At 43.1% G+C, this 25,592-nt stretch overlaps 1 protein-coding gene across 1 annotated transcript in view; it reads right to left on the reverse strand.

Moving 5' to 3' along the window:
• The window catches only part of LOC147685416 (syntaxin-binding protein 4-like), a 1,262,048-nt gene that overhangs the window by 1,034,058 nt on the left and 202,398 nt on the right, over positions 1 to 25,592 (reverse strand). Inside the window, exon 3 of the mRNA XM_086939784.1 lies at positions 8,508 to 8,603. Within this exon, the coding sequence (XP_086795910.1) occupies positions 8,508 to 8,603 (96 nt within the window). The remainder of the gene's footprint in view (positions 1 to 8,507; positions 8,604 to 25,592) is intronic.

The raw sequence follows: 25,592 nt of genomic DNA on the forward strand, positions 1-25,592 counted from the left end.
AGTAGCCCAACTTGACCCTTTGTACACGGTCATCCAAAAAAGATTTCAATAGGCTGACCGCCGGCCCGTTCACTCCTATCTCCTTGAGTCGTTTGACTAAGATGGAGAGAGATAGGGTGTCAAATGCGGCTGTAAGGTCGAGCAGGACCAGAAGAGTGGTCTGGCAACTGTCGACCTTAGCACGGATGTTATTAGTGACAACTGTGAGAGCGGACTCAGTGCTATGAGCCCTGCGGAAACCGTGTTAAGAGGGGTCAAGAAGGCTAGCGTTCTCCAAAAAGGCACTCAGATGAATGTTAAGATGGGCCTCTAACATTTTTGCAGGGGCAGGAAGCAAAGAAATAGGCCGAAAATTGTTTAAGATACCGGGGTCCAATGTGGCTTTTTTAAGAAGAGGTTTAACTATGGCCATTTTCCAGGACGTGGGAAAGGCCCCTTCCAGGATTGAAAGATTAATTACTTCAAGGAAGGCAGGAAGAAGAACATCTCTGCATTCCTTAAAAATCTTGAGGGGGCAAGGGTCGAGGGGAGAGCCTGACTTCAGCTTGTCTAGGTGCAGATTGAGTTGTTCTAGCGTAAGCTGAGGGAAGTTGTTGAGAATGCCATAAGATAATTCAGCGGGAACTTCTTCCACGGAGGGAGGGACAGGAGTGGCTGGGGGTTCTAGTTCCTGATTGAGAGCTTCTAGACTGGAATAGATATCGGTTATCTTTACATGAAAGAAAGTGGATATCTGGTCGCAATGCTCCTGAGATGCCACAGTGGGGTCTGGAGATTGCAGGGCTGATAGGAAGTTAACGATTTTAAACAACTCCCTGGTGGACCTAAGGGAAATAGTCATCTTAGAGAAGTGTTGTTTCTTTTCCGCAAGCACTGCAGATTTGTATTCTTTAAGTAAGATCTTATGTTTTTGCTTTTCTTCTGGATCTAGATATAGCCTCCAGGCTCTCTCCTGTCTTCTGCATCCCTGCCTAAGGGACCTGAGGGTGTTAGAAAACCAGGGCGCCGAGGGGCGTTTTCTGGCAGAATAGTGCGGCTTGACAGTGGTCAGTATATCTACTGCCTTCAAGATAGAGTTGTGCAAATCAAGCGCAGCACTATGAGTGTTCCTTACAGGTCACAGGCAGTGGTTGGACAGTGGGGGAGCTAGTGTGTCACAGTTTATCCCTTTAAAATTTCTTTTGAGTTCCCACTTGCTGGAGTCTGCCGGGGATAAGATGGAATTTGAATACGTAAAATCAAAGGGAATGGCCATATGATCTGACCAAGAGAGCGGGAGGGGAATCCCTATCTGCACCCTAGGGTCATTGGTAAAGACCCCGTCCAGGGTGTGTCCGGCTGTATGACCACAGAAACCGGAACCTTTCTCCCCGGCCTAAGTGTCATCCCGAATAGACCCTGATGGTACCAACCAAGAATGTTCAAGCATTTCTTGGCAACATAAACTTTGCCAAACATTTTGCGGGTTTTAAACCTCAAGTGGCACAAAATACCCAGACGGTTCAATCTTCCTGCCAACCTCCGGACAGGATTCCTGTCCGGAGTGAGTAATTCCCAGTTACCCCAAACCTCCTGGAACAACTCGCCCATCACCATTGTCATCCTTGCACCAGAGTCAATGAGCAGTCTCAACACCTTGCCATCAACCATGATGTCTTCGTAAGGATCAACGCAATTTAATTCGCCACCCTGAACCACTATCACAAAATCTCTCTCAATGGTCTGTTCTTCCTCAGAGCTCTTACATAGTTCACCATTAAGTATAGTGTTGACCTTATCATTTTGCCACAGATCTTGCTTTTAACATACTTAGCTGGACATGGTCGACCATTCGGACTGTGATTAGAATATCCACAACTGAAACAAATGTTTTTCTGGCTGAAGAACCTCCCTTTGGATTATTTCCTCTTAGTGGTCTTCTTATTTTTCTCAGTAGTGCTATTAACGTTTACAACTGACACACTACTAGTCTACCTCTGTGTTAGTTCCTTGCAAACTTTGCATGAAACTTCAATACTTTTCACCACGTCAATGGTTTCTGTCAAATTGGGATTTCTCATAGTGAGTAGTTTCTTGTGAACTTTTTTATCCCAGAAACTTACCACTAACTGGTGGCGGAAGAGTTGAGATGGAAAGTTCTCGAATTCACATTCTGCTGCTAACATACGTAAAACTGCTACATATGTGTCATCCTGCAACTGCTCCCTAGTGAAGAATTTGTGTCTGTTAACAATCAAAGTAGGTTGAACATCGAATGGTTTTTCTAGTTTTTTCACTGCCAACTCATACTCATCCAACTCATCACTATATTGTTGTAATTGGAAAGGTGGCAAATGCTCATAAATAGACTGACACTCAAACCCCAGATTATGTTCCAATAAGTATTTTTTACATTCTGAACCATACCTATTGCCCCCAATGGCTCCCAGATACTTGGTGAAATCCAGCCGCGTAGCTGGGGGGGGCGAGGGGGGCGGTCCGCCCCAGGCGGCACAATTTTTGAGGCGGCCGCGTGGCTAGATGCGGCCGTGGTCGCCTTTATAATTTATTTGGCCCCAAATAAATTATAAAGGCGGCCACGGCCGCAACGAGCCTCCAGTGCCGCGGCCAGTTTAAAAGTAAGTGCAAAGCCACCAGCGCTGCAGCCTGCACTCCTTTTGACCTGCGTTGGTAACTGCTGCAGAGTGCACACAAACGCGGGATTTAGTTTTCAATTATTTTGCCAAAAACGAAGTCCTGCGTTTGCGTGCACTCTGCAGCAGTTACCAACGCAGGTCAAAAGGAGTGCAGGCTGCAGCGCGATTTAACAAAATCCCGCGTTTGTTCCTCTCGGCAGGGGCGGTTCCTCTAAATGGGATTAAACCCAACCCCCCTCTGTGACATGGGATTAGACGCCACTACGCAAAATCCAGCAAGGTCAGGGAAAAGGCCAATCTTTGAAGTGGGGCCTGACGACCAGATGAAGGTAGGAGAAATACAGCAATCACATGCAATGTCTTGCATCTGTTTTATTGCGTGCATCTGTGTTATTTCATTAAACAAACTTCAGATGGATTCAACACTGCCTGCGTATTATGGCGCACCTTACAGTTTAACTTGGGCCTCTAGGTGGGATGAATCAGTGTCCAGCCCAGGGTAGCCCTGGTGACACAAAGGCAAGCAGATTATACACGTTCCCACACCTTCACTTTTTTTAATTAATGTGTTCAAGTTCCTTTTATTTAGCGTTGCCAGCCACACGTGGGGAGGAAAACATAATTCTTGAGATCAGTCCCCCCCACCCTCCCGATCAGCCCCCCCCCCCCCCTAGCCCTCCAACAACGTGTATCAAGTCAGTGTCTTCACAAAGCGCGGCCGTCAGTCGGAACTATCAGGCAGTCTGAGCTGGCATCTTGTTTTTTATGGGGTCACGTGCAAGGGCGCCTGGCCGTAGCTGGTTTCCCAGCTTGCCAGCAACTGGGCAACTCGTGTCCTCTCATACAAGTTGGAGCTGTAGGCCTCGCAGACGGGCCTATGTAGCAAAATGGTGAAGTATCTAGATGATTTTGTTTTTGCTGTGGACTGGTATGAACCACGGGGAAGTCAGGCGAGAGCATTTCTTTAACATGGCTGCATGCTCCTGGCCTCCCCAGCCCCCCAGACAACATAATGACTGTCTGTCTGTGATGCTCTTCTTATTGTTTAAGGAGCCTACATACTGCTTACAGATTTCATTAATGGTTAAAAATGTGGTTAAATTGTTCAACTTTGCCCGCCCTCTGTACTACATCACCAGCAGCAAAAGAGAGCCCTGCTGCAGCTGGGAGCATCTGCCATCCTGAAACCGCAATAATGAAAATGTCTGTAAATAAATAATAATGCCCTATTAACAGTAGTACTGTGCATTTGTTTTGAGGTATAGTTTTCGCCCTTTGACCAAATATTTACCTCTAATTATATTATTATCCGAATGAAGTTATATTCATAGTCTTAATGAGCCGCACTGATTTAAATTCGTGACTGCTTCTGCAGCCATTAAGAATGTTTACACATTTTGGGTCTGTAAACGAAAAGGAATATATGTGAAAGCTATTGTCAAAAGCGATCTCACTTTGCATTGCAGTCTATGGCTTATGAGAAAGGCTGATTAAGCTATGAAAAAATTAAACTTGCATGAAAACAGATATAAAAGAGCTGTCTTTAATTTGTTTGATGGATTACATATGAGGCAGCGAAACATTACTCATAAATACCCTGAAAGCCTATAAATCTCACACAGGAGCAAACTGAAAACCTGACAGCTATGCCCATGCCAGCCACAAAGCAGAGCACCCACCCCCTAACTAGAACAACCACTGACTGCCCTCTGTTACCGAGGACTGCAGTCACGCATTCTGTCTCCATTAGGGTCCTTCCATTTCTGGTGTTTTGCAGCAGTTTTAAGATATTCTTAGAGTTTTTCGTTGCTCAGTGGGAAGTAATTGCTAATATTTGTATGTTTCCTTCATCTTCATTGCTTGATTTTACTTGCGAGAAAGTGTCACTCGTAGTTCTTGAAATGTCACTCATAATTGCATTGAAACTATGAAAATGTCACACATAGCAATCAGAAACCTTGGCAGCTACCTGAATGTGGTGGTGCCCCGATGGCTGTTATCTATTATATAGCCTGCAAAACATGTAAAGGAAAGAGAATAGACGACGTACTGCAGGAGAGTGGGTTGTGTGAATGAAGTTTAAAACACTATTACTGACATTTTAGATATGTTTACTTTAAACTTATAAGGTTTTTTTAAGTCAGGGTATAAGTTACATTAAAAGGTTGCTGCTTTAGTACTACAGGAACATTTAACACCGTGTGACCAAATATCCCGAAATACTAAAAAGGGCCTTTCACTTGCATGTGATGAGAATAGGAGTACACATCATTTTAAAATTCACAAGACAGGCCAATCTTTGTCCCCCATTGCTTGTTGAGTCCTAGGCATCTGCAGGCAGGACAGCTAGGAGGGCGTGGTATCCAGTGAGCTCACCGTCCTCTCCCCCCCCCAAGGGGCGGCAATCTGAGGGATAGCCCCGGGCACCACAAGCTCTAGCTACGCCCCTGGTGAAAGCTCTGTACCAATTCCACCAAGGGACGGGTGGGTCACTAGGTGATTGCAGAAAGGGGGAGGGGAATTGATATTCTGCAAAGTGGCCATGTGAGATAGAATTGACACAAAAGGGGATAATGAGTTTGAACTTGAGCTGAGTTACATAAAAAACAATAAAAGAAATACAGGAAACTAGTCAGCACAATTCATACAGAGTTTGTGTGTGAACCACAGATGATGCGTAAATTCATAGATACCATAAAGAAAAGACTGGACTGCATATGCGTGTCACGGATGTGCAATTCTAAGCTCCCAACATTGACTGGAAATGTGCGCATATCACAGATGCCCTGCGTGCCCCAAGTGTAATGCAGCAAACATGTGTGCACCACAGACACTGCTTGTCCTGTTGACGTATGCCGACAACACTCACATTGTTACGCACCACAGTGTGTGCATACCAAAGAAGCTTAACCAACTGGCAAGCCAGGGAAACAAAACGAAAAACTGTGCTCAAAACCAAAGCAGTATGGTTACTGATGTGGAAAACTTGAAGATGCTGTAGACCTCAATCCAAAATGGCCGCTGACCTTAGAAGAAGAAGAATGTGATAGTGCCTGAGTTTATTGGTGTCAAACCTGATTCAATATGGCCACTGACGATGGTAGAGGGTGAGCGTGGTGACACTTTCCCACTCTGACGCTGGAGTTCTCTGTGTGCCTGCACTCTTCCTTCTTTGTGACGACAACCAACAAAGGAAAAGGGTGGGGAAGACACGCTAGAATGCTGTATGAGAGGCCAGGTGCACTAGCGTTTTGACTGAGAGGGTGAGTGTTCCACCAAGAAAGAGACACGTGGACAAGGTAACACGTGCTTGCTGAAACGGTGGGGGAGGGCTCATAACACACACAGATCATCATAGTGTATGGAGCGTGACACTGATGAACGCAATGTCACACCTCCCAATTTCTGTTTGAATGTATTCTACTCGCCGTCAAGTACACAGCCCTAAACCCTCAGTTTGAAAATCGCTGGGAAGTTTCACCCAAAGTCACGAAAAAGGAGGGGGCACGAAAAGTCATACAGACAAACACTGGCCTGCACGTTTCATTTTCTTCCTCCCGACGTTTCTAACTGGATTGTATTCCGCCTAGAATACGGGCTGGGCTGCCTCTGAAGTGCGTGGGTTCCTCACTGTGGTCAATTTGTCGCCAATTTGTGGTGACTGACACGGTCACAATGAAGAGACAGGAGACGTGCCATGCTTAAGTCTTGAGTTTACTGGCCACTACGTCCGCAGTCCAGCAGCAACTGACACAAGAAGAACATCACCAGAACTCCAAACCCCACACACATTCCACATTCCAGAGGGGCAGTTCTGGAATGTGAAATGTGTAAGAAAAGACATCTCCACACTCTTATTTCTTGGGCTCATCCTGAGAGCTGCATGTAGATTTTGTAAGGACTGCGAATAAGCAGCATCAACCATTGCAAAATTGGTGTCTGGTTGGAGGAACAAGCCTGCACCAGGTTACTGTTGGTGTAACCCAGAATCTCATCAAAAGCTCTCGTCAACCGTACTGAGTAGGGATTGGGATCTGAACAGGTCAGTATGTCTGTCTGCTTATGAGCTAATATTAATGTCAATTGGAAAAAACTTCTTATTACTCATTTCCCAATGAGAATATATCCATTCCTCCTTGTTAAAACTGGCTTTAGGGCAATTTCCCCTGAAAACCTATATTTGTCATCCCATTTCTTTAGACAAAGGAGGACAGGATGATCACTGAAACCTAAGCATATCGCTTTCTACTTTAATGACCTGATCGCAGAAAACATCAGACGCCAGGATGTAATTAATTGTCGAACCATTATCCGAAGTCCCAAATGTCTTCACTAATAATCCTGCATTGGTATCTATCTCATTAATTATAGCTAAATTCTGAATCATAGCAATTTATTAGGCACATTTCCGTATTTGCTGTGGGTAAAGTGGGGAGTGGCATCTCCCTCCCTGTCAAATAAACTGCATACAGTTCTGGACAACTTATCACAACAGTGAGCATTGAAATCACCCACCACTAGTGTATTAAATCAATTAGGATGAACTGCACAAATAGACTCAATCACCAATGAGCCGACCATCAGTGCCATATTACCTTCACAGTTATTATTATAGAAGTTAATTCAAATCCAGTCCCAATCATTGAGATATGATAGTAGGGGGATTCATTCTGAAACTTTAAAACCTTTATTCTAAGTGTATTGGCCATCAGGGTTAAAATATCACCTCTCGCTCGCCTCGCCTTATAGGGAATCGCTGGGGTTTGGAAGAATCAGTAGCCGTCTAGGAATAAATAGGAACTGCTTTCCATGTTTCCTGAAAACATAAGATATTATGGTTCACCACTAGACTTATCCAATCTGGATTTTCCAGCTTCTGCCTTAAACCTGCAATATTTTATGAGATCATTTTCAACCTAAGTGTATCCTCCCCCATCAACTCTGCCACCCACCAAATCATAGAATTTGGTCATTTACTCTCCTGTATGCCTAAAATGTTTTGACCAGTCCATCGCATGACTCCAAACCTGCATATGCGGAATCATTTTTAACACCAGCAGACTTAACCAAAAATGTTAGTGGTTCACCCCAGACAACAGCTGACATTAAGCAAAAATGAATGTTTAAAAAGTCACAAATTAAGTAGATGACTCAGAGTAAAAGATTTGTTTTCAGTCAAAGCCCTGACCACCTGGAATTGGCTTCTGGGCAGACCTTGCAAAATTCTATTTCATATTATCATTAAGAAAAAGCATGAATTTTACAATGCATAGTGAATTTCTCTTCATCTCGGTTAGCAAGTAAACTAGTGCCTAGAAATGGTTGACCTGTACTTTACTTTCTTTTTTAGTACATAGACTTTCTTTACAGGTTAACAAAACCCACATAAAGTGTGAGCACTAGGGGGGTGGTGAGCAAAAGGAACCAAAAACAAACCTATAGGTGTAAAGGAGCACTCTTAGCACTAGTGGGGCAGCTCTATTGAAGAAAAACATACAACATAATTGCACTAAGAAGGTGGCGGTGAAGGAAGCTCCCACTACTCAGGACTGATAAAACTGGGAGGTCACTCCTAGAAGTAAACCCATACTCCTCAGGTCGAACAGCGCTGATCCAGTATTGCTGAAGGAAACTTGCATTTCTGGAGTTCTATATCAATGGCAGGAAACTTGTGATGGAAGCTCATGCATCTGTCACATTGCCATAGCAATGCTGTAGGAATCCCAAACTGGCCGTGCCCTATAGCCTTTGACTGAGTACATCTGGAGAAATTTCAAATTCTCAAGTCAAACAGTGCTTGAGGAATCCTGACATTATAATCATCCCCTTCTGCCCAGCATTCTTATAGTTATGTCTGTGTGCTAGACTCACCGTCAGAGTACGCTACCCCTCCCGGAATGATCCTCTTCACATACACTCCATACTCCTCTCCGCAGAACTCCCTTATACCACCAATGACTTTAATACCTGTGAAAAGGAGGTAATAAAACTGTCAGGGATATGGAATTATAAGAAAGAAGTAGCAAGGGGAAGAAAGGGGAAGAAAGGGTAGCAATGCTAAGAGGAGGTATAACAAAGGTGGTGTGGCCAGTGTGGTCCCACACAAGTACAGGTCGGATGTTCTACCTAAAGTGCACAATAGAGAACTGCACATTTTGTAAAACACAATGATCTACAATGAATATGCGGTATGTACCACTACCTTTGCATCCATAAACAATATGGTAACATGCTCCTCATTCCGCATACAAGGATCAATAAGGGGTCATACCAACCACACTAACTCGTAGATGCCTGGCACAGCAAACCTCACTCATTGGATTTAAGGCTTGCTCCTTAGAGTGGCCCAACATCTGCTAATTTCAATATTCCGTATGACTTTATGTTATATCTCCTTCTTGTGACTCACATCTTATATTTTAATATATCACTAGTTGATCCAAAACCCTTATAACTCAGCACTGTGTTGTCTTGCACTTTTAGACCCAGAGGGACTGGGTGTTCAGACAGAGGGTCTGATTCACATACGGCCCCTGCAAATCGCGACGGAGGCCCGGTAGTCATCGGGGAGTCTCCGCACTCGGGATGGAATTTCAGCAATGATCTCATTGTGAAGATTCTACCCCGAGAGTGACGTCTCCCCAACGACTGCATGGCCTCCACCACGAACACAGAAGCCCTTTGTGAATCAGGCCCTGGGCGTTTACTGGGTGGTACAAGATGCCCATAGCTTTAGAAATCAAACCAGGTTTCTGCCCACCTTTTCTCAGTAACAAGGAGGTGAAGCCTGAATGTATTTTTCTTTTCCAGTGCTATGAAGGCTTCCAGACACTGAGCCAACTAGAAACACCTTGGGTGTACATATGCGTCAAAACCATATGCGTCAAAACAACAACTAACAGGGGCACTATTTTCAGAATTTTTTGAATTGCTGCAGAATTACAAGGAAATCATCAAGAAACCTCATATGACAAGAAATGGGACGGATGGCAATTCACAAGAGGTTGTTAAGAAAAGGCTTGCATATAAATAATAATATATCATCAATCAATCTCTTACCATACCTGGTGAGCCTGGCTATGCTTTGTTAGATCCCTGACAACGACATGCACCAGAAGGCAAACACCATACTCCCCAAAAGAGTTTTCAGGGTGCTGTAAACACTTTACTGTGGAGAAGAGTAATTTTACGCGTAATGTTTTGCTTCAGACTTTCTTTTAAAGGTGCCATAGGAGTACATTATAATCCTGAGTAGTATGCGCTCACGTGCATTCTGTGTGACTAATTTAGGACTAAAAGAGTTCATGTTCAAGATGTAAAAGTATTTCTCTGTTCTACAGTATTTTTCATGTGTATTATATATGTAACTGACAATTTCGAATCTCACACTGACACCTAAACTGTAACGTGCCCCTTGAAACATGTTTGTGAACTGATTTAACATTACCTTTGTAATAATAACTTAGTAGAATTGCTTATTCATGATGTTGAGTTTTGAGAGAATGTGTTTTATGAGACAAAGAGAAGCTGTATTGAAACTCATGTGATGTTAAGTTAGACTAATGGTAGGTCTGAGGTTGTGTTTAATTTGCTTCCTGACTAGAGTTTAGCTTTGCTTTTTGCTTGTACTGTGAAATGTTGCATGTATTTGTGTTCCCATTGCAGGTGGACAACAGATCGTTAGTTTAGAGGAGTCCATTGTTTAGTCGATAGCTAGGCCTGGGAAGGAATGCAATAACAAAGAAGAGATGAATTCTTGTTGAAAACAGAGATGGCACCAAGGACGTGTGGGAAGATTACCGTGTCAAGCAGGAGGTGGAGAAAGGAGCCAATGAAGGCCGCTGGGATAAAGGAAGGTTACCCAAAGTTTGTAGGAGGCGCTTGTATTGAATGGTTGCTTTTGCACTAATGAAGTTGGAGACAGCTGACACTTCTCTGGCAGACACTATGAGGTACAAAACTCTCTCAGTGATTGCAGCATTAGTCTACATGACTCCCTCTTAGGAGGACTCTGCCAGTTGACACCTTTTATGTTTTCCATTTGAACCTCGCTTATTCTAGATTTCCTATTTACACAGTGTAGGGATAGTTAGGGAACTTTGGGATTTTTTCCTTTTAAAGAGTTAAATAACTTACATTTTGTCTTTTAATAACCTACGTGGCTATAACCAAATTAGTAGTTTTCTTTTTGTTCCATAGGGTGAATCAGTTCCGGAGATTTGGCTTCATCCTATTCTCTTTGTATTTTATACCATCATGCTAAGAGTGATATTTTTGAATCTGTTTCAAAATTTACAATAAACGAACTAACCAAAAGCCGTTAGGATATTGTTTTCAACACCTCTCCAGACGGAACAAAAGTACATGACCCAGAATCTTAACACTAGAATCCAATAGTAAAATTGGCCTGTAGCAGGACGGCAGGGATCAATCTCCCTTTTTAGAAATAGGGACAACAGTAGCTGTCCTCCAGGAGTCTGGAATAGGGCCTGACACATCAGAAACATTTGTAAGCAAGGTAGCCCACATATTAGTATTAGATTTAAAAATATCCGCTGGGAAAACGTCAGGGCCTGGGAACACATTTCCAAATGGCAAGAGTCACTTCATGGATGGCAATCGGGAGGCTTTGTGGGTTTTGGGGAATCAAACAATGGTCCATTCCTGTATTAATGGTCTTATTTTCAGATTGAACAATTTTAGAAAAGTGGGACGCCCAAGAATCATCTGTCATTAGAGAATCAACTTTTGGAGCATCTGGCTCTGAAAAGAAGAGTCTATTTGCTAGTTCTCATAACTTGTTGTTATCTCTACCCCTCCCTGCCATTACAAGGTCTTCCCATGCTTTATTCCTAATTTCACTTTTCCTCTACTCCAAGGTGGTTTTATAAGACCTTCTGGCATCCTTGGCCTCTTATATTGAGCGAGGGTGAAATTTAAGGGCCAACATCAACTGTTTAAGGGCAGCCAAACAGGCGGTGTTAAACCATCAGTGGGGGACTGAGGGACCTAGTGGAGAGTAAATTATCCGATATAGACCTACAAATGTTATTAACCTCAACATGTATGATATTAGGTCCTATCTTCTCAGATAGACAAGTTAAAATAGAGTCAATGATCTCAAACATGATGTCTTGGTTAAATACGATGGGATCAACCTTCTCCCATTTTATCCTTAATCCTTTATTTTTGGAATAAGATATGCTGTCCTTATTTTTTAGGCCTTTGGGGTCAATGTAGGAATTCAGTGCGATAATAAGGGGATTATGGTCGCTTGCACATTTACCGACCACTTTAAAACCTAGAGGTAGGAGAGAAAGCTCAGCCAATACCACAATAGAACTAATAGTATTGCTCCCTGAATAGTGTCCCAAGGTTGGGGAAACAGGCATTATTCCCACAAAAAAGGTTGATGGAAAAAATTTAATTGTGCTTCAAAATAAGGGCATTTAGTGCCTTGCCACAAACGGTATGCTTAATATGAGTAACATTGTAATTTTGTGGGTTCATAAAACCACACAGATGATTGCTAGCATGTTGACAAAGTAGTATTAAAATCCCCAACCCATATTATGTGAACAATGCGATTTGTTTTTCCAGTAAAGGTCTTCTTAAAACCCTTCTAAATTGTCTATTGCATTACTCAAGTTCTGGTTGAAGATATTAACATAGAAATTAATTAACATTATATCGGGGTCTGCAGGGAAAGATAAAAGAGTTATCAAAAAATGAGGAGAAGACAAAAGTTCCAAACCTGAAATGCAGAAATTTGAACTGAGGAGAAAGTAGCAATGCTACCTCTACTCTTCCCTCCTTTGAAGGCAGGGCTGCCTGGACAAAAAAGCGATACCCATCAATCTAAAACCTTTCTGTCATCCGTATTTCTTGATAGCAAATAAGTTAAGAGCAGTTTCCAAGCTTAACCCAATGAGGATTCGCAATTTTTGGGCGAGGTCCCACAATGTTCCAAAAAATAAGACGGAGATTGTTTTGTGCTGGACAAGAGTCTTGAACTATGGGCAACTCTGCTTCATCCTGTAATTGGTAAGTTCCATGTAGTGGAGGTTCAGATTCAAAATCTTGTGCTGAAGACAGTTTTCCTTCACCCAGTGATTGGGGAATTCCTTGTGTCAAAGATTTTAAATCAACATCCCCTACAGTTTGACACACCAACAAGGTCGACTTATCCTGCAAAGAGAGTCAATCAATCAATTCCATCCCTTCCATGATTTCATATTGGTTGGTCACTGAAACATTATAAGAACCCTGCATAGTATGACACACAATCATGCTCCTATTCCTATGCTCACTGTTATTTGGTAACGGGAAAGTAGGCCTATAAAAAAATAAGGGGTAAAACTGTATGCCCTCTTGATTATTAGTCAGGTGATTTAAATGATGTAGAAGATAATTTACAAGCTTTAAATCTCTGAAATTTATGACAACGCATTCACCAATTAATCTTTTTGTTAAATCGGTCAATCCACCCTTTTCTGCTGCTGATTTTTTTTTTATTGTGCAAGTCCTAATAGTGGTTACATTTAAAATGTAACCAGTGAGTAGTCTTGTGTTTTAGAGCTTCGCTTTCCTACCCTGTCCCACAGGTAACTGGGGGAACATTTTTTTTTTTTTTTTTATTTCTTTATTGAATTTTTTTACATTTATTGCAAGCAGGGCAGACCTCATAAATAACACAGAATCCATGAAATCAATAAATAAAGGAGAGACAAATCCAGAACCCAATAAAAACAGAAAGGTCATTGTCCAATAAAAAAAAGAACAGACATTACATGGTTACATCTGTAAAAATAACATAGGACAGAGATCAAAGGCATTACATGCAGGAAATATTAGAGTTACCCTGGAACCTACGCAGGATCAGTTTAGTGTCCCCTGAATCCATTGCCCTAAAGGCGCCCAGATCTTTGCACCCAAAACTCTTTTTTTCTGGCCCTTAGTCCTATAAATAGCCATTTCTATGTTGTAAGTGGCTAAGAGACGGGCTCTCCAAGTAAGAAAGGAAGGGGGATCTGGATTGATCCATTTTCGGGTGATACATGGCCGCAAATTTGCCATGGAAATGAATATGAACTTTCTCTTCCCTTCTGGGAGTTCATCAGAGGTTACCCCAATTAGCACTAATTCCCCTGTCAAAACAATTGTGGGGCCACACAGTAATATAAGAAAGGTCTGAATTGCAGATAAAAATGAAGACAGTCAGGAACAGGAAAAGAACATATGTAGTGCGTCGGCTGCAAACAGGCCACATCTACTGCAAGATGTCCCCACAGTGGTCCCCCATTTGCAGATTTTTGAAGGAGTATAATATAAGTCAAACAAGGCCATGTAGTGCTGCGTGCGGGCTCCCACCAGTAATTAATATAGTGTTGGCCAATACAATAGACTCCTGTAACTGAATGTTATCACTACCCAACTTTTCGTTCCACCTCCCTTGGTGATCCTCAATATCGTCTGGAAGTGAAGATATGAATAAATTATACTAATATCCTATCTTTTTTTTACTAAACATGCTGTCGATAAGCGGAATCCTCCGGAGCCCAGAACAATCCTGCGCGCAAATGGTATTAAAAAAGCTATGTATCTGGATATACTTGAAAAAATCATTGTTGGTTAAATTATACTTATTCGATAACTCCAAAAAAGGGATTAACTGATCATTCTGCCATAGGTCACCTACACAAACAATTCCACAATTATGCCACCTGGTCATAACATGATCCTGAAAAACTGAGGGAAAAATGCTAGAGGAAGACAAAGGAGTATACAGCAAGATCTTCTCAATCCCCATTTGGTGCTTAATTATTCTCCAAACCCCATGCGCAGCTTTTAGAATCTTAAACTTTGTTTTTTTTAAATAGCTAGGCTCTATAATTTTTAAAAGGCCTCAACACTCCACCCCCATTGCAAATTCATAAATTGAAGGTGAATGACTCAATGGAATTCGCGCCTTTACACCAATTATGAGCGGGGTAATGAACTGTAACGACGCAAGATAATAATACAGAAAGTGCGGGATACCCCAGCCGCCCCTGGTCTTTGGGAGCATCATTTTCTTATAAGATCTGCGCTGACGTCTGTAGCCCCACAAGAATCTAGCTGCCATCCTTTCTAGTTGTTTAAAACAGGTGAGAGGGAATTCTAGTGGAATTGTCCTAAACATATATAGGAACTTTGGCAGGATCATCATTTTTAAAACGTTACCGCAACCAAAAAAGGATAGATGAAAGTGATCGATACGTTCTAACGAGGAATTCGCTTTTTTCAGGGCTGGGTTCAGATTGAGTTCTGGGATAGCCGAGACTGGGACGTAATTTTGATACCCAAATAGGTCGCTACTGAGACTGTATTTAATTGTGGTGGAGGATTCTGGCCTACATACTAAATTTGGGTTTTCTGTATATTTAATTTGTAGCTGGAAAAGGCACCAAACTGAGTCGCTAGATCTTCTATTATTGGGATTGCCCCTTGGATATCTGTTGTCATGACTACTATGTCGTCCGCGTACGCGAGGGCTCTATAACTGGTACCGGCAACTTGTACTGGTGCTATATCCTCTGCCTGATTCAGTTTGTTTAAAAAAATATGGATATATAGAGCAAACAGAAGCGGAGAGGACGGGCATCCCTGTCGGGTGCCTCAGTAAATACTGAAAGGAAGAGATTTTTTGGGTCCCATTTTAATACAGGAGGATGGGGACTCATAGAGTGCTCTTAAAGCAACTATCATCTTAGGACCGAATCACCTTTAACAGAAGCAGATCCCAGACACTTTTCGGCATCCAACAGGGTGGTTGGACCCTTGAGCCCAGTCCATTAACGCGATCACCCGTCTAACATGATCAGCCGTATCCCGATTGGGGATAAAGCCATGCTGCCAATGCGAGATGATTGAAGAAATTGTACCTGAAAGTCGAGAGGCTAAAATTTTTGAGAAAATCTTGCTGTCAGCGTTGATTAACGAAATAGGTCTATACGAGGCTGGGTGAAGAGGAGGTTTCTCTTTTTTGAAGAAAGCCATAATGGTCGATTGTCGCCAGGAAGATGGTGCTGACCCTTTCTGTGCTTCCAAACAAGTAAGAAGTAAATCTTGTTTTAGCACCTGGCGGAATGTTCTATAGAACTCAAGAGGGATACCATCCGGTCCCATAGCCTAGCCGACAGCTAGAGAAAGAATAGCCAGGTCTATTTCTTCCCATGTAACTTCTTTATATTATACAGCCGCCTGTATAGGAGTTAGCTTAAGGATAGTATCATCACCACAAAAATTTTAAATGGAATCGGATGAATAAGATATGCAATCCTCAGTATATAATTTACTGTAGAACAATCGGAAAACCTCCAGGATTTCATCAGGTTGATCATGAATTTGTCCCATCTCATCCTGTATTTTATTTATAGAATTAACTGCTTCTTTTTGTCTGATTTTTTTAGCCAGAAGACGCCCTGAATTTTCCCCAACCTCATAAAGTTGTGATCTAAAAGCCGCCACCTGCTCTGCAAGCTTAGAAGCAAAGATCTCATATAGCCTAGATTTATGTACGGACAGGCCGACTTTAATGTTTTCGGTGTCCTGTGAGGTAGTAATGGCTATGGCTAGTTTTGCTTCCCACTCCTGCACTTCCTTATAATAAGTAGCTTATCCCAATACTTTCTTTGCTTGTTAATTAAAAAAGAAAGTCTCCCCACATACCCCTGCTTTAAAAGCGTCCTAAACAATATACTCAATGTAGAGTGGATCTACTAAAAGTTTACATTCAAACGACCAAGCAGATACGTTAAATAGAGACCCAGAGTCTTTTTAATCTCTATCACAATGGGGTTATGGTCGGAGATTATTCTAGGAAAAATCTCATGATTGATGTTAGTAATAAGATAGGAGGGAACAAAGAAGTAGTCCAGCCGGACACATTTAGGGTGGGGCGCGGAGAAAAAAGTATAACCCAAAGGAGTCGTTTTTTTAAAGAAAACCAGCATCAGATAACCCAAATTCAGTTACTAAACCTCGAAGTGCTTTATAGGTCTTTTTTTTAATCCAATATAGAGCGAGTCAGACCGGATATCAAAGTTTCCTTTCAGATGGATATTTAAATCTCCACAGAGTATTAGAGGAGCCGACCAACCAGCTAATTCTATGCTGAGCAGGTTTAAAACATCTGGGTCGTCTCAATTTGGACCATAGATCGAACAGACGGTCTGAGAATTACCGTCTACAGAGATTTCGGTTATTACCCACCGACCATACTGATCTGATTTCATACGTTTGTAGTAGTACTTTGACGGGTACATCCCAGTACTTGCATACCTAGATCATTAAGCCAGCCTCTGTCATTCCATGTCAGGTTGGTTTCCTGTAGACATAGTAGGTCTATCCTCATACTCTGAATTATTTGTGCGCAAATCCCTCTTTTCTTCCTATTATTATGTCCACAAACATTCCAGGAATAAACTATGAATTTACCTATAATATGTTAAGTAGTGCATGGACAATAACACAAAACTGAAGTTTTATCTAATTTCGGGTATGGGATTTCAGTCAGATAAGAGAATCGAAAAAAACATTAGAGTTACTGTCTCTCTTACAACTGAGAGATCTGCCTTTGCTTGCCCCACCACCATACCACCCCACCCTCCCTCTGGTGCCCCCCTCCCACCCGAAGCCCACCCACAAAAGGCACAGGTACTGAAAAGTCCCTGAAAATGATGGCCAGAGAAGCATTGTGCGTCTCGCCGTTCGCTTCCCATCTCTTAATATATCAGCCTATAAAACAAATTAACACAATCATGTAAGGGTAAAGTCAGGCAGGAGCTGCAAGGTGTCTATATGCATACAGTTGTTGTGATTTTGATTAGGGTTTGGATTTTGATGATAAATGTCTCTTATACATAGCAAATTGTGCTATCCCCCCCGGTCTCCTTTGGATCTCCGCACCACCTGGTGGGCAGTCATTTGCGGCAAGACTGGCATGATCAGTAAGACCCTTGGTGATTTTCTCATCTGCTTTATGGGGGACTCACCCCTCATTAGTTGACATTTGTGCTGTTGTTAATAAGTTAATCACTTCTTCAGGTCTGGCAATGGTATGGACTCTTTGATTTTCTAAAGAAATGATGTGCATGAGTGCTTGCTCCAACTAATGTTTCACAAGGACCTTAATCTTGAATTCTAACATGGTGCAAAAGCCATTCATTAATGTTTCAATTTTGGTTTGAAACTGGTTTAAAATAACCAAGACATAATGGTGGGGGTCTTTTATTATCCCATCCTGACCATTCCACAGTTTGGCCCCCTTCGGCATATCAACCCCATTGATTTCCTCAAATGTCTGGCCTTAGCATCCCCTTATCTTTTCTGGTGGTGGGGAGCTTGCTATTATCGATGCCATTGAGCTTCCGTCAGACAGTGCCTGATATATTTGAAGAGGCAGACCTCACCTCTCTCATTGGCTTAGACCCCACGCCTGCGCCCTGCAGATCCTCACCTTTTAGACGCAAGGAGTTCTTGGTTTTAGACTCCCTTTTATCTACTATAATAACCTCCGGCTCTAGAGGGGCCTTCTGGGCTTGCAGCTGCACGTCAATTCTTTCCCCTACGTTCTCCATTTCTGATGTTATTACACCCATTACACTGTCCAGGTAGTTTACAATGGAGGACTGAGAGGTGGAAGGAGTGCATTTCCTCTACTTTAGGGGTGCAGCATAGGTCAAAATGGATGGCAAAAAGAAGCTGAGGCCGACCTTAAGAGCAAATGCTGGGCGCTGACGATTTTGCAGCAGGATCAAGAAGGGTCTTTCGGCCTCTTTTGGGAGGCGGTCTTCGCCAGGGAGCATCCTACGCTGGAACACTAAGCGAGCGTTTGAGCATGTTTAGTCAAATCCCCTCTTCCAGGCCACAGGCTCTCCAAAGCCTGCTGGGGCATGTAGTCCCACCCCAGAGGTGACTGTTGAGGCCAAAGAATGCAGGCGAAACAACTCCCATGGAGCGGGACACTCAGAGGGCTTTTGAGCGCAGTTAGCAAAGTCCCCTCCTCCAGACCACAGGCTCTCCTAAGCATGCTTGGGGATGTAGTTCCGACCACAGAATGCAGGTGCGACAGTTTTCATAAAAATGACTTTATTGAGCGAATGACTGAGTTTTTTTAAAACACATGCTAATGTGAGGACAGCAGAATAAACTTGAACTGATCCTTAACATTTTGTTTTGCAATGTTTGGGGTTCTTATATTGATATGCTGCATCTATTGCCAATACAACCATTCATATTCTGCATGGTCTTTAACAGTGTAAAACAAGGGTTGGCAGCCAGCCCCAGGACCAACCTCCTCCATGACCCACATATTGGGCGTGAGCAGCGGACGTTGGCTTCAGGACCTCACCTACGTAAAGGCCTTACGCACAACTCTGAACTGCCCAACCCCCATTTAGCATCATATTTAGTTCCGCACAGATGGATTGCTTTTCACTCACAATTGCAGCTTTTCTCTAAGCTCTGTAAACAGTTACTATCATTACATGCTACTGTACTCAATGGGCTGCCCTGGGAAGAATGATAGGCAAATAATGGAACTCACAACCAGCAGGTCATTGCAGATGGCAGTCAAAATGCATTTATCTTGTCAAGGGCCAGATGTAAGAAGCTTTATTTCTGATCTGATGTACCATACCCTTTATGCGATTCCGTAACCCATTACCGAATCACAAATAAGGGCTGTAGTTAGGGTGTCATAAGGCACTACCACCGCCTGAATCATCATTCAGGCGGTGGTAGTGCCTTATGAAGGTGGAAATACGGGGAGTCTCCGGAAAGCAGACTTTTCCGGTGTGAAGAATACCCGCCCCACCGACCTATGAAGTGAAGATAAATATGCTTTCACATTACACCATCCTGGTAATACCAGGGTAATCCGGTAAACAACCGTGAGTTCTCTTTTGTTCTAGTACACTGAGGTTAGGGTACGCCTTAGCGTGTGTATACCGCCCAGTGTCACATTTTTGGTCCTGAGGAAAGCTCGGCTAAAGAGGCCGTTATGAGCAGAAACATGTCGACCATTTGAACCAAAAAACAGGACTGTTTGACTCAAACTAACAGTCAAACCTGTCCGTCAATTCCTTTTAACATCGTGCATGCTTCAACCTTTATTAAAATTGAGTTTAGGTTGGAACGCGCACTTTTTATTCTGACACTACAAAATTCACTATCACTTTTTTGGCACTGTTTTAATTCTAGTAACCAGCTCCACTGCAGTTGCAGGTGTAGCAGCACACCAGGTATGCACTTGGCATACCTGGTGAACAACCCGATGATGAAGCATGTCACCCAATAGTTGGGTGAGTGAGGGTTTTATATAAAAATCACTGTGATTTCTTTTCTTTTACACACCCACGTGCTTTTTCTATTTTTTCCTGTTATTTGTAATTCTTGGAGTCACTCCTTTGTTGTTTAGATGATATTTTGACTGGGGTGTAGGAGTGTCCCTGAACCCTTCCTCTCCTGTTGTTTCTACATGCTTTATTTAAAAGCCATTACAGACATAGTGGTCTGCAGACCCCCAGCAGGTCACTATACCCGTGATTTTTGCGATTCCCAATAAGTCACAAATTGTGACCTACTTCAATAATAGTCTTAAGGTAGGTCGAATTGCGACCCACTAGGAATCGTAAAATGAAACTCATGGAGTTTCACACATTAGGAATAGCAAGTACCTAATTGCGATTCGCAGAGAATCACAATTAGGTAATCGCTGTTTCCAATATTGATTCATGTGGCCCCAAGTGTTCTTATGGGATCTTTCAGTCTTTCTTCATTCTGAGGCTAGTGAAAAGGAGAACCAATGGGTTTCATAACAGTATGAAACTCATTGAATTTAAATTTGCTAAAGTATCCCTGGTCCCTTTAAAAGACAGAGGCTGCTTTTAAATAAACACACCTTTAGCATGCAGTAAGATCAAATGCATTAAAGGAGATCTTCAGTCCCTCACAGGCTTCATTCTGGCATTTGCAGACATTTGCAGAGCGTCACTAAGTGGTAGCTGTATGAAGCATTTTTGCTGTGGCAAACAGCCTGATACACAGAATCGTGCCGTTTGAGACCCCAAACATGCTTTTGGGGATATGCAAAGCCGAAATGGTGATTCGGTATCTTGTTACCGAAACAGAATTTGGGTTTTACAATTTGGTATTTGGAAGGGGCGTGTTCAGGGCGTCCCTTCTTAATACCGTATGTATCAATGCTTTCCAATCAAAGTGCAGTCACAAAACATTCATAATTTACAGCCATTTGAAAAATGGTGGTAACTCATTTGCAAATGGGAATGGGTCCCTAAGGGACCCCTCCCCCTTTGAGAATGACTGGCAATGTATTTTTAGGAGCAGGCAGTGATTCCACGGACCACTACCTACTCCTAAAAAATGAAACTTCAAAGTTTCATTTTTTTCTTTTTAAACACATCCCATTTTTCTTTAATGAAAAACAAGTTGCTTTAAAAAAAATAAAAGATATCTTTATTTAAAAGCAATCAGAGACATGGTGGTCTGCTGAACCAGTAGGGCACCATCCCTGTGATAGTAGTGGATCATAGTGTGTCTCAAATTGCGGCCTTCATCATTAATATTCACAAGGTATGTCTATTTGCAACACACCATGAATTGCTAATGAGACTCAAAAGAGTTTCATACATTCGAAATAGCGATTTCCTAATTGCGATTTGAAAAAAATCGCAATTGGGACATCGCTATTCTGATCTTTGTAGCGCCAGGACACCTTCTTTGGGAGGTAGCTGTTTTGCGCTCTATAAATGGCGGTATTATTATTATTATTATGTTTGTATATCTGGCCCCAAAGGAATTCTGGGTCAGCTATACGACCATTCCGTTTTGCGAGCCGCAAATTGCGATTTTTGGAGAATCGCAATTTGCAACTTGCAAAACAGAATGTACTAATGTGTCTTAGACACATTTAGCTATTCCCAATGGGGTTGTAAATTAGCTGCTTCATAAATATTCATGAGGCAGGTCGCAAATTTCAACCCTATGGGAATGGGCAAGAACACAGCTATGGCGGCTTGCTTGGGATAAAAGACCAGCTTGTCTGTGCTTGCTTTTTAAATAAATCACCTTTTTTTCCCAAATGCAGCCCGTTTTCCTTAAAGGAAAACAGGATGAGTTTTAAAGGAAAAAAAGGAAAACATTATTTTAATTTTTCAAGGGCAGGCAGTGGTTCGTGGGACCACTGGCTGCTCTTAAAAATATTTTTGCATACATTCACAGAGAGGATAAGGTCCCCTGGGGACCCTTTAAGTTTGCGACTGGCTTACCAACTGTGATTGTTTTGCAACCGCATTTGTAACAATCTTACACACCAGTGTAACTTACTATTAGGAAGGGACGCCATTAACTTGCTCCTTCATAAGCGTGATTCGCAAACCCTATTTTGGAAGTTGGAAATAGGTTACCGACTCACAAAATAGGGTTTGTACATACTACAACCCTTTTTGGTGGTTGCAAATGGCCCGATTTTACATTTGTGACCACTAAAGACGGCTGAACATTGGGCCCTCTGTGTCATAAAAATTAAAGAGGCAGTACGTTCTGCATTCCTCTGTAAATCGGCATTAGGAACTGCGACTGATTAGTACATCAGTCACACTGCAAAATCAAGGTGGGATTCCAAAGCAGTAGGTGTGCCAAAAACACTGACTGATTTATAGAAGATCAATCATAAGGATTACCACAGAGAATGTAGTTCACCCTCACAGTTCGCTCTCAACAAGTTTTTCTTCAATCGCATCAATCCGCCTCAAAGCCTCTGCGGTGTGGTGTTCCACAAGGCTCGGCCCCAAGCCCCTTACTCTTCAACACCTACCTGGTGCCACTTTTCACTCTCATTGCCACCAGGAGAGTGAAGGCAGTTTCTTATGCAGATGACACCCAGATGGTGTTCTCATTCAAAGACCAATCTAAGGACTCACTTGCTAGATTAACGGGGTGTCTAAAGGACATCGCTTACTGGTTACCCTGGGCGGAGAACTACGCTCCGTTCGCGGAGTTTGCGAATTTTCGGCAACTTCGCTGCGAGCGCGAAGCTGTCGACTACTTCACAATCTACAGCGTAGCGTAGTAGTTTTTCTTCCTCGCGCACTCAATAGCATTCTCGCGTGCGCAGTAATGACTTACCGTTGTTCTGCGTTTGCTTTCTCGCTTTTCTCTCCCGTTCGCGTTCGCTACGATGTTTGGAATCCGGCCGCACAATCCAACCCGACTGTGAGAACGCAATAACGTAATTCGGACGCGCGAACACATCATTAGGACGCACGATCTTCCTTACAGCCCTATGTAGGTAAGATCGTGTTTCCGAACACGCAGAAACTGCAATCTGGCACAGAATATCTCTTGAGCATGTTAAAACCTTCAAAAATGATCATTTTGCTCAGGAAAACCCCTCAGATTGTGATTTGGCTGTATTTCTTTGGGCAAGGAGTCCTCTTTTTGTTTCAAGAGAAAGGAAGTGTTATTTTTTTGTTATTTTTGATATGTAGCGCGCTCAATCACCTACAGGCCTCTAAGCGCTCGGGAATCGATGGTAAACAACAACTTTGACAGTACAGAGGGCATCCACTAGCCTAAGTGGCTCACAGGGCTCTCCTGAACAACAACGTTTTCAGCCCCTTTCTGAAACGTAGGAGGTTTCCTTCCTTACGTAGTGGCTCAGGTAGTGTGTTCCATAAATGCGGAACCAGCACCGAGAAGGCTCTTCCGCCCTTGGTGGCGAGTTTGTACCGAGGGCATACTAATAGCTGAGAGTCTGAGGATCTAAGAACTCTCTTTGGGCTATACATTGCCAAGCGATCTTTGATGTAAGCGGGTGCCATGCCATAGATGGCTTTATGGGCGATGCACAAGTTTTTAAATTCCACTCGCTCCTTAATAGGGAGCCAATGGAGGCTTTGGAGCAAGGGGGATGCTTTAGTGTGTCTTGGCTGTCTGAAGATAAGACGGGCGGCATCATTCATCACCACCTGTAGCCTATTTATCAAGGTTTTCGGTAGGCCAAGGTAGAGGGCATTTCCATAATCTATGCGTGAAATCACAGTAGCTGCGACGATGGAACGTAGCATAGATTGGGAAATGATAGGCACTAATTTCCGTAGCTGTCGGATAATATTAGTACAGCTGCCCACAACTGAGGAGATTTGGCTGACCATAGAGAGGTCACAATCCAATTTAATCCCCAGGCTCTTCACGTTCAAACTGGGTTTTGGGGCTGGACCTAATTCTGCGGGCCAGTAGAGGTCACACCATGGTGAGGTGGCAGATGAAATCACCAGAACCTCAGTCTTATCTGGATTGATTTTTAGGAGGTTTCCTGTCATCCACTGGACCGTGTGTCTCAAGATATTCTGAGTGTGGAGTTGGGCGGTGTTTGTATTGTCAACACTCAGCAGCAGCTGCGTGTCGTCTGCGTAGTTGTATACTGTGCAGCCCATACTCGCCAGGGAGGCAATCAGAGGCTGCAGGTATAGATTAAACAGCAGTGGGGATAGGGCAGAGCCCTGAGGTACCCCACATTCTATTTCTCCCACTGCGGAGATTTCTTCTCCGAGTTGTATTCTTTGTGTCCTTCCTGACAGAAAGGACTGCAACCACTCGAAAGCCAGGCCTTTGATGCCAAAGTCACTCAGCCTTTCCAGTAGTAGCGCATGGCTGACGGTATCGAACGCCGCTGAAAGGTCTAATAAAATCAGGGCGCTCGGTTTTTTACCGTCAGCCAAGCCTCTCAATTCATCCAGCACCGAGAGCATCACCAACTCGGTGCTGTGATGTGCTCGGAACCCTGCTTGTCGTTCGTGGAGCAGGGAGTGGGACTCCAAGTACGTGGACAAAGATTTTAGTACATGTTGCTCCAGTACTTTAGAGAGGAATGGTAGCTGAGAGATCGGCCTGTAATTTTTTAGTATTGCAGGGTCTGCACCAGGTTTTTTCAACAGCGGTCTTACACGCGCTTCCTTAAGTGCTGCTGGTAGTTGTCCTGATTCCAGGGATCTATTTAGGAGATGGATGACTTGCTCCTCCAATAGGGGACGGGCTGCCTGAAAAACTTTAGGTGGACAAGGGTCCGCTGGGGATCCAGACTTGATTCTGGCCATCAACTGCTGCAGGCTCAAGATGTCAATCTCTGGAAACAGTGTGATAGCACAGTCAGTTTGATTTCGGGGGATTATAGGTGTAGCCATTCCATTAAGCGGCCCATTTTTTAAATCCTGGATGATGGTTCTTACTTTCTCCAAGAAGTATTCCTGAAAGGAATTGCAGTTTATAGGGGACTGAACGCTGTCTGGTTTTTTGGTCAACTCCGACAGGATCTTAAAAGTCTCTTTCTGCACGTTGACTGCCTTACTTAGACGGGATTCGTAGTACTCGGCTTTGGCAAGGATGATATGTTTTTTGTATGCGTTCAAGGAGGCTCGGTAGAGGTTCCTAGCTGAGTCCTGTTTAGTTTTCCTCCAGCCTCTTTCTAGGGCTCTAAGTTTCTTTTTGTGGTCCCTCAGTGCTGGCGTGAACCATGGGGCATCCTTACCCGGGCCTTTTAGCACCTTCATTTTTATTGGCGCTATCTGGTCAATAGCTAGTGTCAGGAAACGCGTTAAATCCGCGTATTGCTGATCTAGGCTATGATCTAAGTTCGGGGGCAGTCTCTGGGCAGGAATACCTCGGTCAGGGTCCTCAAATCGACCTCTGCCCATTTGCGGGTTTTCCTAGCCTCCAATGTTGGTTTGATTATTTGGCCCTTAATGCGTAGCTCACCGGATATTAGATGGTGATCAGACCAAATACATAGGGCAACTTCTTTCAGTGTTAGTGAGGGGTCTATAGTCCATACCAGGTCAAGGGTGTGACCTTTGGTGTGCGTGGGGACCTTCACGATTTGTTTAAAGTTTAGCG

This window comes from Lissotriton vulgaris, chromosome 10 (genome assembly GCF_964263255.1).
Source record: "Lissotriton vulgaris chromosome 10, aLisVul1.2, whole genome shotgun sequence".
NCBI classification, from domain to species: Eukaryota; Metazoa; Chordata; class Amphibia; order Caudata; family Salamandridae; genus Lissotriton; species Lissotriton vulgaris.